Source organism: Pteropus vampyrus, unplaced genomic scaffold (assembly GCF_000151845.1).
Source record: "Pteropus vampyrus isolate Shadow unplaced genomic scaffold, Pvam_2.0 Scaffold84, whole genome shotgun sequence".
Taxonomy (NCBI): Eukaryota; Metazoa; Chordata; class Mammalia; order Chiroptera; family Pteropodidae; genus Pteropus; species Pteropus vampyrus.
Genome location: NW_011888865.1, coordinates 137,001 through 155,032, shown reverse-complemented (window position 1 = coordinate 155,032; position 18,032 = coordinate 137,001). Strand labels below are relative to the sequence as shown.

Sequence of the window (18,032 nt, the reverse complement as noted above, 5' to 3'; positions counted from 1 at the left end):
CACTTCCTAGGAAAAATTTGCCTATATATTATTCATTCATAGTTCTATAAGTAAACTGATCTAAAATGAAATTCCATTAATTTTTTAGACTTTTGTGGCTAGATCCCTAAACTTCAGGAAGTCTCCCAACTTCTCATATCTCTGAATTGAAAAGTTTCTATCTTAGATATTATCTTATTCCAACTCTCATGTGATACATCAGAATCCCACAGAAGAGTAGGAAGTAGTCTCACCCCTCCTAAGATACTCTAAGGATGGAGAACTTAATGCCTCCTATAAAGCTACCTATTAGATACTAGCCATCATTAGCAATTTTTTCCTTAAAATTATATCAGAATATTTTTCCCTATACATTTCTTTCTTTATTCATAGCTCTGTCCCTTGGAAAGGTGAATACTAATTACTCTCTCACATTTGTTTGAAAAGTTATATCTTGCCATTTCTCCACTGTTCAGTCTTTTGAGATGTTTTGCACATTTTCTCTAATTCTTACAGTTAATTTTACCACATATCCATTTGTCTTTTGTTAAAATAGATGATCTTTTTAACAAAACTTTTTTTGATTCCTTAGAATGTTATTTCCCCATCTGACCTTTACCTTTATTCTACTATAAGAAAAAGTTTTTCTGTCTGTCACCTTTGCAATAAGCCTCTTCATGTTTCAAATAAGATGGTTTTGTCAGACCTCTCTGATGTTTCATGGGTCATCCAGATGCATAGCATATGTTCTCTTTATCAAAATAATACTTTAAAAATTTTTCCAGCTACTTGGCATTTATTATTCACTAGAATGTTGTTTTATTTTGTCAAATGACAATGACATCTGATCTTTGTGGATTAGACCAGTAGCTTAAAGTCATAATCTCAGACTGAATAGATTTTACCTCTTGGCCTTGAACTTCATGGCTTAGATAGTCAGAAGTTAACAGTATTGATAATTTTCTAATTTTTTCATATATTTTCACACACTGGTTTTTATTAAGCCCTACCAAGGAGGCACATAGAGCCTCATACATTATAGAAATGTGATGTTCTTTATCTTTTTCTACATAATACCAGAAACTTTTAATCCAGGGTCATCTATTATCTTCTCTATAGGGATAACATGAGCTATTAATTGTCAAAGCCTTTTGTCATACTGTGATTTAAACTTTATAATCTTAGTCTCTTTTTTTCCATAACCCTTGCTTGACATTTGAAAAAACTATCTGTAAGAGAATTTTTACATCTTTTAGAAAATATAAGTCTGTATAATTGTGGATTTTGTTTGTTTGGGGGTGATTTTATTTTGTTTTATTTTGTTTTCTTAAAGGTAAACAGTAGACAAGGAAAAAGGTAAGCAGTAGACAAAGAAAAAGGGTAACATAGGCTTTGAAGTAGAATAGAAAGACAATGGACTCAGAATAACTGGATTTAAGTCTCAGGCAGCTAGCAGAAACTCTACCTAATTGACCTTGGGCAAGTCATATACACATTAGGTATTCTGTTTTGGCCTCTACCATGAAAGCATTGCCTTAGATCAGTGTTTCCCAAATGTATTTTAAAATATTAGTCTCATTACTGACTGTGTCACATGAAGAATATCTGTAGTCAAATAAGTTTGGGAAATTCCGCAACCTGTAACTCATCTCTTGTATAGATTCCCAATGAACTTTACCATATTAGTCTATGAAGTCCTGCTGTCAAGGAACTAACTTCACTTTGATTAATACTATAATTTTCAAATGTATTTTATTGTAGAACCCTTTTCCTAAAGTAATGCTTATGAAACACCTAAAACTATTGTTCAGTGGAGTATACTCCAGGATGTGCTTATTTTTATTCCAAAATTAATATCCTATGGTAAGGACAGTAAATAGATTTAGGGAATGTGGATGGAAATAATACAATTTTCTGAATGAGTACTAGTTGTGAGGACCTAAATTATTATTTTTGGTAGATTAACAAAAATTATTATTTTTGGTAGATTAACAAAAATTATTATTTTTGGTAGATTAACAAAAATTGCCTAGTTTCACCCAAATAACAATAATAATAAATCATCTTGAAGACAATGCAAATATACAAATTATCTGGACTTTAAAGCACTTCCATCAGTTAGACCGGCTTTCAATGAGAACCAAAAACTGTATTCTCTCTGCTTCTATCTTTAAAATAATTTTTACCTGCAGTAGCATCCAAAAAAGTCCTCACTCCAACACTTGAGAGGTGGATAGGCCAATCATTACAATTATTCTTATTTTCCATAAAATAAAGTTGGAAATCAGAGAGGACAAAAGAACTTCCAATATTATATAACAAGCAAATTGTGACATTAGATTCAGATCTAATATCCATGTCCTAAAGCCACACTTCTTTCACCAGTTTACTCACCTCTCTGGTTCTCAATTCTGGTTACACATTTGAATCTGATGGTAAGTGTTTGAACCCTGTGGCTCCCCAGGCCTCAATCAACCCTGAATAATCAAATCAGAATCTCTGGGGTTGGAGCCACACTCCGTTTTTAATTTTTTTTTAAGTTTCCTAAATGATTCTAATGTGCAGCCAGGTTGAGAACCACAGCTCTATCTTCGCCTAATCACCTCATCGCCTGCTCTGCTGCTGCTCCTCTGCTTCTCCTTAGGTTGATGTTGGTGGTGACGCTCCTTCTATCAAACCAGTACCGCATCATGTGGCAATTTCCAACAATGAGCTGAAAAGCATTTTCAGATAGTTCGCTCTTTAAACTCTGTTCCTTGCAGTTAGAGTTACTTCTGACATATGAGAGGGAAAAAAAAACCTGGGTAATTATTTCTTGGACTTCTTTCTAATTTCTATCAAATGTAATAAAATTACAATGCAATGCAATTGCAGTGGCATTTTACGTAAGGGTTAAAGCCTACCCTTGTATTGTTTTTTCTTGCTTATATACAGTTTAATGACCCTGTTTATAAACTTGCTCATAGTTATATATTCATGCCTACTACAGAAAAGTGGTCTTAAAATTCTTTTAATAGCATATCCCATCAGTAAAACACAAAAGTTGCCTTTAATATATGTATATTTCTCTACTTAAAATTGCATACATATATCACTATGCTAATATATTATGCACATTTTAAAACATACACAAAAATAGAAGATCAGTATGATAAATATTAATAGAATTTCAAATATTTTTCTTCAAGATCAATATGATAAATATTAATAGAATTTCAATATTTTTCTTCCTGAACCCACTGAGTTACCCAGGGGTTCATATTATACTGTCTATTTTGGTGCTATAGAGGAAGCTTGGGTCAATCAACACATCACCATCACTTGCTCTCTGTCTATGGAATAAATGATTGAGAAATGCATTAACGATAATGGAAGAGGAAGAAATTCACACTGTTGGAGCTTCGATCTTGCCCCTTATAATATCATGGGACCTGGTGCTCTCATTTTGAAACCAGCCTTTCCATTCTTATATCCCATGCCTGACACAGAGTGAGTGAGTGCTCGATATTTGTGTGTTGTTGGTTAAATGACCTTTATTCCTCATCCTTTCTTCTCTGACTCAACACAAATGCATCATTCTCTCTATAAAATATGGAATTTTGATCACTTTCCTTTTGGTGTTCCACTTTGTTATTTTTTAACTTATTTAGCTTATTACTTCAACATGTTAAGTGCCCACTCTTTACAGTGTATCAGCTGGGAGAATGCAAAGCTGAATCCAGTCATTGCCCTTGAGAAGGTCAGTCTCTCTGAGGTGGGAAGAGGCACTGCAAGAGTAAATATTGTACATGGCAGGGGGTGATCATTTTCACAGAAAGAGCTCTGAATAGGAAGAAACTATTTCCAGTAGCAGGATACGCAGAAGCACTGTTTATTATATTTGATTACTATTTATATACTGCTTTATATTATACAGTATTTTTTCAGGTTCACAGTATCATTCCTTTCTTGTAAACACAAGTAAATCAATAAAGAAATCAGCATTATACACATTTTACATATAAAATAATTAATGCTCAGTAAATATGTTAACTGACCAAAATTCATGAATCTAGAAATTGAAACCAGATCTGATTTTATATTCAAAATTATTCTAATTAGACCAAGTCAACTTCGTTTCTGGAAACACCTAAATTTAAAATATGGCTCATTGTTTCTAATAAATTTAAGTCAATTCACTGGGCATGAGAAATCAATTTCTTTTTCTCATTCTAATTTTTCATCACTCATGAGATCGTGCTATGTGTTTTATAATTAAGCCACTGCTCTTAGTTTCTGTTCTTCTTTATTTAAACTTTTGTTCTTGTTCATTTAAAAAATAGAGTTAATTTGGTTTTAACCATAACTAATACATGCTCATTGCTAAAAAAAATAAGAAAAATATTTATTATCCAAAGATAACCATTATTAACATTTTCTATTCATAATTTTTATTTTCAAAATAAATTTTATTATAACAATTTCATTGTGCTGCAGAGATTTTAGTCTTAGGATTATGCATATTTATTTTCATATCATTATCATTACTGCATTAGATTGGTCTCCTTTTTATCTTACGATCGAGTAATTGACTTTGTCTCCTTTTTAAAAAAATAACTTTGGAGTTTGTAAATTTTTTACGGTGTTCTAGAGTGTCGCATTTCTTTTCAGTATGTCTTAAGTAACTTTTATGTCCCCCTAGTCACCTCCCAGTTTGTCCTACCACATGTGTATTCCTGAATGAATCTTGCCATCGGTACATTGCCCATTCCTCCTTAGTACCAGCCTCTCGTGCCCCCACATCTTCCATCTTTGCATTACCACATATATATTTGCTTACACTCATTTGAATTCCCACCACATTTGACATGTTTCCTTCTTGCAAGTCTGGCACCTCTTCAGCTGGTCTGTGCTCTTTTATCTGCATTATGCTCAGATTCAGTATTCCTTCTTCTGTTTGAGAGAATGAGTCATCTCACTCCTAACCTCTCTTTTTTAGGCCTCAGTCCTCTGCCCTATTGCAAACATACAGCCAAATTGTACATATGTCCCTTTCTGTGTAGCGTACATACACCCCATGGAACTACTTTATTCAAATGCTCATGATTTTTTTCTGAAACCAGGCCAGTTGCTCAGTGTTCACCATTTTAAGCAGATACTTGGTGCAAAAAAAAAAAAAAAAAAAACAGAGCCAAAAGACAATGAAAAACAATAGCAAGAGCAACTAACCAATCAGTATAATGTCTCTCCTCTCTGCGTACAATCAGCTCCAGCTGTAGGCCCTTTATCTTGAGAGTTCATAGGATAATGCACACACATAATTAACCCAAATAAACCCACTTTCATGAAAAAACATTTTGAAGACTTCAGCACAAAATAGCACTTTTTGGTCCAGATCCTGTACTATTCTGAATTTTTAAAAAGACCACACAGAAGCCTCATCAACAGTACCCTAATTAAACTAATTAGTTCACAGATGTTTACAGGAAAATGCTCAGCAAAAAATTTCACCAAGAATTTCTGTTTTCCTGGGAACAGAGATTTATGATGACAATAGTAATAGTAATAAGCTAAGATTAATAAGTACTTTAATGTGCCTGCCCCTTTACATAGGTCAATACATTTACATCAATAACTCTCTGAAACAGTGATTATTACCAAACCTATTTTACAAATGTCAAAACTGAGGCTAAGAAGGTTAAATGAGTTTCCCAAGGTCACACAGCTAGGAAATACCAGGACCAAGACTCAGCTCCTGGTCTGCATGACCCATCCTGTTGCCAATATCATAGCACTCATTCCATGACTAAAATCTATGTAAAGTTCCCAGCACTTCCTAGTCACCAAGTAAAAACAGACTAAACTACCACTGTTTTAAACTACTATTATCTCCCCCCTCCAACATCCTCCCTTTTCCCCACTCCTTACCTCCATTCTTTCCTCAACTTCTGCTTTTTGGTCTAAAGATTTTCCTGGTGGTCTAAGAGTCTGTTAGCAAAGTCATTCTCAGAAGACATGCTTGAAGGTAATATTTTCTAGATCGTTTCACTGTCCACCTTAAGAATGGCAAAAGTGAAACTTAACAAGCACTGGTCATATCTCGTTTTCACTAATTATCTAATAAGTTATGTGCTTTCTCTACCCTGAGAAGAAAGACAATGAGTCCTTGTCAAAAATAAAGCTCCTGTGCCACCTATAATCTGATCTGTTTGGTTTCTAATCTTTGGGGTCTTTATCCCTTGACTTGACATCCTCTCTGTGTTAGGTCAACAAATTCCTTTCTTCTTATGTTTTTTTTTTTTCAAAATAGGTGTTTCTGGGACCCATGGTCACAATATTTAGAACTACCTTGGGCAATCTTTTGAGAGAAAACACCCACTTTCATACACATTTTAAACCATTAATTATGAACATCATTTGTAAATATTTATTATGCAAGTGATATTGCCCTGGAATAAGTGATTCATTAAATATATAAGAAGATTTGAAGAGAAAGCTATATCCAGCTACATTCCATTTTACTTTTTTTTTTTTTAACTATGTCAATATATTTGGATGATGCAATATACTGTCACCACTGGATTAAGCAAGAAGTGTAATGATTATTCGAGCTTACATAACACTTTGGAATTTACATTACTTCTATATGTAAACTTGGAAGGAGACTCTTCTCTTAAAAGGAAAAAGAATAGATGATGTAAACCCTGGGTTTCAATGAATCAACACTGAAGGGCAGTCTCAATGAGGATTGTGATCTAATTGATGGCTTTACCATTCAGAGGCTGTGAGGCCACTTTATTGCACATTGGCCTCTTTATTTATTTATTTATTTTTAAACACCTACAGCACCTGGTCTTCCTAGGTGGTCTCCCATCCAAGTACTAACCAGGCCCAACACTGCTTAGCTTCTGAGATCAGACGAGATTGGGCACTTTCAGGGTGGCATGGCTGTAGTTGCACATTGGCTTCTTTAAACATCAGTTTTTCTCATCTGTAAAATGGGCCAAATTATTAATGTGTGCCTCAAGACACTATAACCAGGATCAGTTATATGATTTATGTCAAAATATATACATAGTACTCCCAAAATATGACATGTAAGTAAATGTTAGTTCTTATTATTACTAATGTTGTTTCTCTTATTCTCTATTACATCATCAACTGTATTTCCCAAACCTGTAGTCCCTCGATGTTCTCACTTTCTGCGTGAGTTTAGTCTATCCATTTATTCTATAAGCAGCTATGTTCTTAGAATGTATTAGAACATGTTTCAGGAGAGCTGGGACCTTGTTTTTCTGGAAGAAGCAATGTAGTTGAGTGGTTAAGAGCATGGTCTCTGTAGCCAAACTGCCTGGATTTTTATTCTTTCTTTTTCTTTTTTTTCATTTATTCTTTTCTTTTCTCTCTCTCTCCTTTTTTCTCTTTTCTCTCTTTTTCTCTGCCTGGCTTTTAATTCTGCCTCTACCACTTATTAGATCAAAGACTTAAGGCATGTTTCTTAACTTCTTGGAAACATTCTCATCTGTAAAATGAAGATAATTATAATAGCTACCTCATAGATTGTTGTGAAGTTTGTGTTAATATATGTAAAATAATTTATAATAGTCCCTGACATGTAATATAGGCTGTATAAGTGTCTGATATGATCATGGTTATCATTCTTATCATTTATCACTATATCTCTAATATGTAAAATAGTTACTGACATATAATAGGTATGCAATAAGCATTTGATCAATGAATGAACAAGTGCTAGACACTGGAAATACGAAAACATTTAAGAGAATGTCACCTGCCTAGAAAAGAACTGCAGGAACCCATACAGAGGCTTATAGTTTAATGAAGAATTCATGGCCAGCATTCATACACATCAGTCAAGTTCAGTTCCATCCAGGGTCCCTACCTTGGGCTACACCACCAAGGATAAGATGGCACATGGGATTTATATAACAGCATGAGACCAAAAAAAAAAAAAATACTGCAAGGTATTATATGACTAACGTGCTAATTAGATACCACAGAGAATATGTAGGGATCCAGTCTAATGCTCTTGGAACATTTATTTTAGTTCTACATCATTTCAGCAGAAACTAAAAAATCATTCTATTAAAAAAAAAAATAGTAGCCAAATAAGAATGACCTAGGTATTTAAAATACTTCCTGAATATTTTTAAATCATTTAAGAGAATTGTGGCCAAGGTCCACTACAATGCCATTGTCATGAAATGATGATTGCACTTGTATCACTGACTTTTCTGTCCAATAAAGAAAAGAATTATGCTAAGAGAAATAAGTCAGACAGAAAAAGGCAAATACCATATGATTTCACTTACATGTGGAATCTAAAAAAAAAATAAACGGACGAACAAAACAGAAACAAACTCATAGATACAGAGAACAAACTGATGGTTGCCAGATGGGAGGGAGTGTTGGAGGCTGGGTAAAAAAGGTGAAGGGATTAAGAAGTACAAATTGGCAGTTACAAAATTGTCATGCGGATGTAAGTACAGCATAGGGAATATAGTCAATAATATTGTAATAACTATGTATAGTGCCAGGTGGGTACTAGACTTATCAGGAGAAACACTTTTTAAGTTATATAAATGTCTAACCACTATGCTATACACCTGAAACTAATATAATATTGAATGTCAACTGTAATTTTAAAAAAAAATGTAATTGTCTATTCAGAAAAAAAGGAAAGGGAAGTTGCTGTTGAAGCCGATGGCAATAGAGTACCCTTGAACTTGCTCACATGAAGAGCTCTATGTTCCAACATTAGCCCTCTTCTCTTAGAAAATAGACTAATATCAAATAACATTTTGATAGGAATGATTTTTAAAGTGAGAAAAGCCAAGTTTGGTGAAGCCATAGGAAAATGGGGGCTCTTGTATAGCTGTAGTATAAAAGTAAACTCGTTCATATTTCCAGAGAGCACTTTGGAAATGGGTTTCAGGAGCCTTATCATATCCATACAGTTTAGTCCAGCAATTCTGCTTGTATGACTTATCTTGAAGAAATCATCAAAGTCGTATACAAACATAAAAAAAAGGTTTACTGAAACATTATTTATAGTAGAAAATAATTAGGAGCAAACTAAATATGCTTCAGTAAGAGATTAGTTAAATCATTATTTTATAGCCATGCAACACAATGCTCTGTACAAAACAGCCATGTGGTCGAAGCACTTTCAATATAAGGACAAATGGTTACTCTAGGTTATAAAACAGATTCCATAACAAAGTATATAATACAGTCAGAATCACTTAAAGAAATATATCCAAATAGAGAGAATATGTATATATATACTTTTTATTCCTTTCAGGTCAGTGAATATGTATTACTTTTTGTAATCACAAAAACCATAGCATAGTAAGAGACTTTTGATCCCTTCTTTCCTTCTCCCACAAATTATGTTCTACTTGCCATATATCACTCCCTCATAGAAAATGGCAGAAGCAACCTTGTTTTTTAGTATCAATGACTGTACCTTATCTGCTGTGGCTAATGCCATTAACCTGTCTGTTCCATCAAAGTCTGATACAGATACTGGACTGTAATCATTGCAATTTAATCTTTAAATAAGGTTATAATTCCATATATCTTCTTGCCTGAGTATTTCTCTTCACCTGCATCATTTTGACTCTAATATTGAATTTTTTTCCCTTTTAAGGTAAACAACTACAGTTTAGAAGAAGTAACACATGAAGAGGCGGTAGCAATATTGAAGAACACGTCAGATGTAGTTTATCTAAAAGTTGGCAAACCCACCACCATTTATATGACTGATCCTTATGGTCCACCTGATATTACTCACTGTAAGTACCACACGCAGTTTTATCTTTGAACGGCATCCAGATTTGCAAAACTGGAATTCTACAAAGCTTGGCAAAGTCCTATACTTGCACCTTCCCATCTGTTAAGCCTGTGAAAATACGTCTGAGGGATCCCGTGTTTTACCCTCCAGTTGCCTTAGGGACTTACCTAGTGTTTTGAAGGTGAGACCCTGATGAGTCAGCAGGTTCACAGTTATAGAAAGCCTTAATAATATATGTTGTGGACAGTGTGATTACAATAGCATAGGGGAAACATGTTTTTAAAGGCTATTTCTTAAGTCCCTAAAGCATGGTAGCTCTCATGCCATAATACGCTTTCTTCCTAGTTTGAATCTATATAGTAGCTGAATGAAAAAGAGATCCCGGCAAAAGAGACCCACGATGGCTTTATGCTTCTTCCTGAGTGAGAGGATCTTGTACTTGAATGGCGAAATTATGAAATTATGATCCTTAATCACCATCATCATAGCTCTTACCTTTACATGAATTTGTTATATTGGTAGGGAAGCCAGAGAAAATTGTCAGTCAATATGGCAGTAAAGATAGATTGCAGGTGGGGGTTTCTAGGGCAACAACTAACTGTGAGATGCTGTGCTGCTACATAAGCCCCATGTTTTCGCCTCTTCGTAATAGGTTAACAAGAACCTTATCTAATGTTCTGTCTCTGCAGACTAAATTTAGAAGCAATTAAATTTCGATATGGGTTTAAGAGACAGTTTTGTTGATGGCAGTAAGTTGTTCATTCTGAAATTTTGAGAAGCCACTTGTGAGGTTGAGAACTCAGGATGTCTTCAGGACCTGCCATTAATTAGTTTTAGAGTCTTAATCAAGTCGTTTAACCTCTCTTAGATTTAGATGTTTCTCTTGAGGATGGATTTTTTAAAGGATGAGTAATTTGTTATCTTCTCATTACATTAGCTATTGCTTTTCTTAATGATGATCCTAAAATGACTTGTCCCCAAATATGTCTTTTATTCAAGCAGACAATACGCTGAGATTAGCCTTACCTTTGGATATGAAAGAGTTTAAACTTTAAAAGTTTTTCAAGCTGGATGAATTTAGAAAGATCAGCCTTGAGACTCTGTGAGCCACTTCATAAAGGGCATATAAGGTGAATGTCGAAAATAGAAAAGGGAGAAAATAAAACTTGCTTAATTGATTCAAGAAATATATATTAAGTAACCTCAATATGTGCAAGACACCTTTTAAAGGAATAGGTATGCTACAGAGGAGATACAATCATAGCCTTCATTGGAAGGAAGGCTAATTCAAATATATAAATAGCAGTAATATGTGGCAAAAAGGGATGTATAAATAGAGATATATATGCCAGGGGATGAGTAAAAATAAATGTCCTTTGGGCACTCAAAGGAAGGGGATAACATCTGTCCTTAGGAGATCAAAAAAAAAAAAAAAACTGTCATGCAGAAGATGGCATTTGAATTTTGTCTTGAATAATGTGTGATATTTCAGTATCAGAGATTGGACAGGAGACAGAAATTGTAGTAGTTGACGTGACGGAACAAAGGTACAGATGTTGGGAAGAACGGGCTTTGTTTGAGGACCATGGGACATGCATAAGGGTGAATTTTGTAAGAATGTTGAAAGGGAAAGTTCTTATTCAATACAATAGTGGCAGTGGATAACATTTAAGCAAGAGAACAGCATGGTCAGGGCTGGATTTCTCAATGTGTGAAATGGAGAGAGACGGGTACAGGAGACCCAGTTAGGAGGTGTTTTCAATCACTCAAAAGGGAGATGAGTTAGGGTAGAGAAATAGGAAAGAATGGTCAGAGTTCTTAGCCTTTCTGGGATGGGAGTACAGCATATTTTGGAATTAAAGTTCTTATAAAAGAACATGTTTCTAGGAAACTTCTGCTTTTAATGGTTGGATATTAATTATGTGAAAGGAATGTGAGCTCTGCAATTAGAAAGACATTTTTATTTCAATAGAAAATTAATCATCATTCTGAAAAAGTGTGTGCTGAGTCTCTTCTCCAATTGTTCTCTTCACCTAATTATACTAACTGGGATCACAGATATAACTGTTATTACATCTTTCCAATCCTAAAGGTCACTATGCGCTAGTGCACATTAAATGCAAACAAACAATATCTCCCCCAGCCCTTGGAGGACAAGAAAATCTTTGGCATGTAGCAAAGCCTTTCTATTTTTAACAGAACTATAGCATGACACATTGAATCACCCACATAACAGGTTTCTTTTCTTTTCTTTTCTTTTTTTCATCCCTTAGCTTATTCTCCACCGATGGAAAACCATCTACTTTCTGGCAACAATGGCACTTTAGAATATAAAACCTCCCTGCCGCCCATCTCTCCAGGAAGGTACTCACCAATTCCAAAGCACATGCTTGTTGAAGATGATTACACCAGGTCAGATATGCTTGTTGGTTAATTGGGTTTATGATCCTTACCAGGAAGAAATTGCATTTGCCTAATGTGTCAGTTGTTGCCTTGAGGCTAAATGAAACTCCTGAGGGCCATTCAAACTTTCTATGATAGTCTTGCATCCAGTGGAAATCTGCAAATACTTGTAAATGTGTGTCATTGTTCTCTGTTAGGAAGCAAAATCACAAATTCTTTGGAGAGAAATAGTAATATACACTTACCTGTCACTTTGCAATTTTTTAAGACTTTCAACATCTGATCCTATTTGAGCTTTATAGCCATACTGTAAGATAGGCATTATTAGCTGAGGAGAGAAGATGGTGCTGGGATTCAAATGGAAGGAATTAGCCCACCAATATTATGTATCTGGTGAATAAAAGAGAACTGAAACCCTTGTTTTTTGACTCTAAATTTTGGCTCTTGCCATCAATGGCGACCCACAATTTAATGGAATTGGGGAGTCAAAGGAGCGAAATTAACTACAAATGGTTTGAATTTAACATATCTTGTTAATCCCAAAGACGAACAGGTCAGAATTTTAGGACAGAGCATGAATCATATTGCTAATCCCACAAAGTAAAACCATTTTTAGTCAGCACACCTCTGAAAAAAATCAGATCTGACTGTTCACAGAGAAGACTAATTTAGTTTACTTAATCATCACTATTAAGGATTCAATAAATATTGGATAATTAATAAATTAATGAATGAATGGAGAGATGAATAATAAGAAATGTACATTTTTTCCTTTTTTATCTTTAATTTTTTTTTCAAAGTACTATATGCTCATTTCAGTCAGTAAAATAATGCAAAGATATTCAAGAAACAAAACGTCCCCAAACTTCCTACAGTGCAACCAGTCTTGAGGTTCCCAATGTGACATCCTGGCATGAACTTTTCATACCTTTTCCACATTCATACAAACCTGTTCGAATGCATGCTCAGATATAGATGGGGCTCGACATTGTTTTTACAAAATAAGTTCATATTTCACATACTGCTCTAAACTCGCTTTTCTCAGTGAACAATACTTTTACCCAAAATGAGATTATGTGTAGGTATACACACTTTTTTCTAAATGCGTTTGTGTGTAAATACTAGAGATGAACCCTTTTGATTTTATATCCTGTCTAATGAAGCCATTTGTCAGCCTCTAAAAAAATAGAAGAGACTTCCTGCTGGTTTAATTTCCTCACTGGTATCCATGTATGCTTTGGTCTTTTCTTTCCTTTGCTATTTCTTTTTAAATGATTAAGCATTTTCCATTTATCTTGCAATTTCAGGTTTGCTGAAGTAGCTTGTTACATCTTTAGCCAAGGAATGGAATGTTGAGATGCTGCAAATGTGCATCTGTGGTATAAATCAAATATAAACATCACCCTGCTGAAAAGTCTAATCTCTATGTTCTTAATTGAAATGAGGGTGAGGCAGCAAAGATAATCCTCATGGCTCTCTAAAAAATTGTGCAAATATAGGTACCTTTATTCACCAGAGGAATGACCTATTTGCTCTCATCCTATCTCTAATATTTAATATGATTTTAATTTGAGAATACTTTCTTAGTAGGCCCCATAGTGAATTAACATGTATTAAATCCCCTTCATAATCCACACCCTTTGCTAACTATTTTACATACACTCTCCATTTAATCCTCCCAAAATACAGAAAGAAAGGCTTTCATCTCCATTTTAGAGATGTAGAAGGCACTTAGAGATGTAGGAGGCACTTAGAAGCTCAGTGAGGTTAAGCAACTTGCTTATGGTCACACAGCTTTTAAACTACCCAGCCAGGTTTAAAATCCTGGCTTGGAGGAAACATTTAAATTTTCCCCTCATTTTTAAATGAAAAGGACCTAAGAGTTTTGGTAAGTTCTAAAGATAACTATATCAAGGTTAAGACCTACTTCTACCACTGGCTAACTGTGTGAAGCTGGGCAAATCATTTAACCACTGCAAGCTTCAGTTTCTTTATCTGTATAATGGGAATAGTAATCACACCTACCTCAACAGGTTGTTTTAATGATTAAATGAGATAACGCATACAAAAAACTTATAGTGGTACCTAACACACAAAGAATGTTAAATGAATATTATATTTTTACTGTAGCTATACTTGCAATTCTTAATCCACCTAAGATGTCACATGGAATATTTTAGATGGTGTCCCAGAAAGAGAGTCCATTTCTTCTTATAATATGCCTCAGTATCTTACTTTTGCCCCTCCATTATTCTCTGGCAGAACTATCTCACTTACAACTTTGCATAATGTCTTCTAAATGACTGGTGCCTGTAAAACTCATGAAATAAATTGTATCAATTTACACACACACACATACCTAGCTTGCCCATTTTCTCTCTGCTGCTGGGTCCTCTCACAGGTGCTTTGCGCTGTAGATATTACCATGGATCTCAGAGGTATTTGCTCAGAAGCAAATTCACTGCCTCACTCATAAATATTTATTGAATACTTTCTACTTGACAGTGAACACTGCTCTAAGAATGCAAAATTAAATGAGGAAAAACATCTCTAAGAACTATCAAATTGGGACAAAAATATATTGAAACGAGTGAATCCCCAATGCCTGTTGTCTGAGCGTGCAGACCCCCTCCATGAAGTTTTCTGTAAGACCTAATCTATTAATTTTTTTCATCCTAAGATTTTAGACTTTGGTGTCAAATAGCATTTCTTTTGTGGTGGCCAATGGTAGGTACTCACTTTATTATATTGTTAGAAAAATTAAAAATTTGGCCACTTTACATCAGTCCTCACTTTTTAAAAGTAAAAGGTCTATAAAAGCCCAATGTGTGGGAGCTACTAACAGAAACAAACAAAATTAGATCAATTCTATGAAGTTCTCTCATGTAGCCCTAGCAGAGTTTCCTTAGCACCACAGGAGGCACTTAGTAAATATTCATAAGTGAATCTGAGTTTAACATGAATGTCATAGGAACAACCCATGGCATCAGAGAAAGTTTTAAAGAGGAAATAACTCTGGAGATTGAGCTTGAAAAAATGTGTAGGCATTTATCAGAGAGTCGAGAGATCAGGAAGGGCATTCGTGGTAGGGGATAGCCCATGCATACTCAAGGAAGAATGTGAACTAGAATAAAATAGAAACAACTATTACAGTTTGAAATGTAAGGCTCATAAAGAAAAATGGTACTTCCCTTTAAATTATCTTTATATTCCTTTTCTCTCATATGGAACCTAGTTGTAAGGTTAAAAATATAGGGTAGTAGAAACACAGAGAATACTACTATGCACTATGAACACTAAGTGCTTTCATGTATATTATCACCCCTATATTATTTATATGATATTCTTATTCTTGATTTTCACATACAACAAAATGAGTTTAAGTAATTTCTTCATATGATACAGCAAACAAATAGCAGAATCAAAATTTGAATTCCAGTCTGTCTACCTTCAAAAGCTTCATCCCTGCACCCCCATCCTGACTCATACATTCTCTTTTCACAGAGAAATATTGGATAAAGAGGACTGAGCTTATGTCAGGAAACTGGGTTCTAATCCTAGTCCTACTACTTACTATCTAGATGACCCTGAAAAAGTCATTTAATCTCTCAGAGTCTTAATTTTCTCAATTACAAATTTGGGATAAAGAATCTTTTAATTTCCTAATGGAATTATGAGTTTTTCATGTGATGATGTGTATAAAAGTAGTCATCTTTAGATAGCTATATAAAATTATTATTTAATATTAAATACTAACATATCAGTAGTGCATATTTGAGATCTACTTTCTATTTTCCTAAAACAATAAATTAAGGGACTGAATCTCTAATGATGGGAGTTAGGCTGATGAGGAAACATTTCTGTAAAAATAGGAAGCTTTAACAACCTATAAAATTATATAAAATTGGCAGCCTTTTATTCCATATGCTCATAATACCATACTCTCTTGTAAGAAATATCTCTGTTTTCTTGATTAATATTCACATTTTTTTAGGAAATAGAATTTTTAAAATAAATTTTATTAAAATGATGACTGGAATTTTTAAAAATCTCTTTCTTACTATTTAAGGGAATATATATCTGAGTAAACTAGGGAATTTTGTTTTTCCATTGATTTAAAGAAAGGGAGCATAAACAAAAGGCCTTGGGTAAAATTCTCTTAGTAGCAAGCCTATTGAGTCTCTATAAATTAAAATTATTATTGATGTAAATACTCTGGTCTCTGATTTTTGGAGAAAAAAATGGTAATAATGATGCTGAGATTTTTTTTTTTTTTTTGGTACAAGGAATTATAGACTATCACAGTTGGAAGGACCATATATGAATATAGAGTCTAATCTTCCTCCATTTGGAGGGTAAGGAACACAAGGCCCAGCATGATTTGCTAACTCTAAGTCCCAATATGTGAGAGGTAGAATCAGATTTAGAACCTATGTCCTCAGACATCCAATCCAATGCTCTTTCTATTACTCTAAACTAATGTTCACTTTCTTTTTTGAGGGGGTGGGAGTGGGCTTGGGGGTGGAGGGATGGAGTAAAAAGGTAACAATTACAAAAAACTACAATCAATGATCATCTATGAGCAGTACTTACTTTGTATTTTACCTATGACTATGGATTCTATCTCTGCTGGACTAAATCTTCCCTGGTCACTCACAAGAGATACAAACCACATACTCTCACCATCTGGCTAAATATTCTCAGGATATACAAACAAATCATCGGCACTAAAATGACACCAAAAATAAATTGGGGATGCAAAGTAAAACTGCTCTTTTAAGATATGGGGACAGTTTCTTAGTTATGAATGTAATAAATGTCATTTAAAAAGGCCAGGGACTTAACTATAGCTGTGAGTGATATATTTTCCGGTGATAGAAACCAAGTTCACCTGACCCTGAATTTAGGACACCCAGATGTCTTTCTGACTGACTCTATATAATGTCCCCTCACATAATTTGATCAAAAAGCAAAACCTAAATAAACTCTCAAGAAAGATCTCTTGTCTCCAGAAACTTTCAAGGACCATCCGAATTGTGACTTTGATACTCACCAGTTTGATTCCCTTATTTACTAAATAAATATGAACCCATTAGACCAGAGTCTGCCTCAACTCTATCCTCCCTTAATTACAGAACATTGGCTTACTGGATATAATATCTAAAATGTATGCCAGTTTTTTGTTTTTGTTTTTTGTCTCTTTCTTTCATTAATTTACTCATTTACTCATTCAGTGAATATTCAGTTTCTACTATGTGTCAAGCACAGTTATTAGCAAGAGAGTTATAGTGGTGAACAAACCAGATAAGGTCCCTGTCCTCGTAGAGTGTACATTCTAGAATTTAAAAAGAGCTGTATAGATAAGTGAGTTAAGTTCAGATAGTGATAAGTGCTATAAAGGAAATAAAAGGATAACATGATAAGCAGTGATTGGGAAAGAGAACAATATTGAGTAGGATAATCAGAGAATGCCTCTCTGGGGAGGCAGTGTATGAACCGGAATATGAATTAAAAGAAAAAAAAAAAAAGTAGTAATATAAAGATCAGAGAAAGAACATTCCAGGAAGAGGAAATAGCAAGGCTAAAATAACTGAGGCAGGAATAAATTTAGCATGTCCCAGGAACATAAGGAAGTCCAGCTTGGCAGGAAAGAAATGAGCTAATGGGAGCATGGTAGAAAATTAGTTTGAAGAACGAGTCGGGAGCCAGAGGACATAGGATTTTGTAGGTAATGATGAAAAAGTGTAGGTTTAATTTAAAGTGCATTGAGAATCCATTAAAGAGTACTAACCGGGAGAGTGAAATGATCTGATTTATGTTTTTAAAAAAACCTCTCTAATTCCTGTTTGGAGTA

The 18,032-nt window shown here is 34.3% G+C and overlaps 1 protein-coding gene and 1 pseudogene across 1 annotated transcript in view; one reads left to right on the top strand and one right to left on the bottom strand.

Annotated features, from left to right (window-relative positions):
* Positions 1 to 18,032, top strand: part of DLG2 (discs large MAGUK scaffold protein 2) — a 1,459,931-nt gene that overhangs the window by 1,343,167 nt on the left and 98,732 nt on the right. The window contains exons 12-13 of the mRNA XM_023532491.1: positions 9,632 to 9,776; positions 12,049 to 12,187. Coding sequence (XP_023388259.1) covers positions 9,632 to 9,776; positions 12,049 to 12,187 — 284 coding nt within the window. The remainder of the gene's footprint in view (positions 1 to 9,631; positions 9,777 to 12,048; positions 12,188 to 18,032) is intronic.
* LOC111741969 lies at positions 6,796 to 6,914 on the bottom strand (annotated as a pseudogene).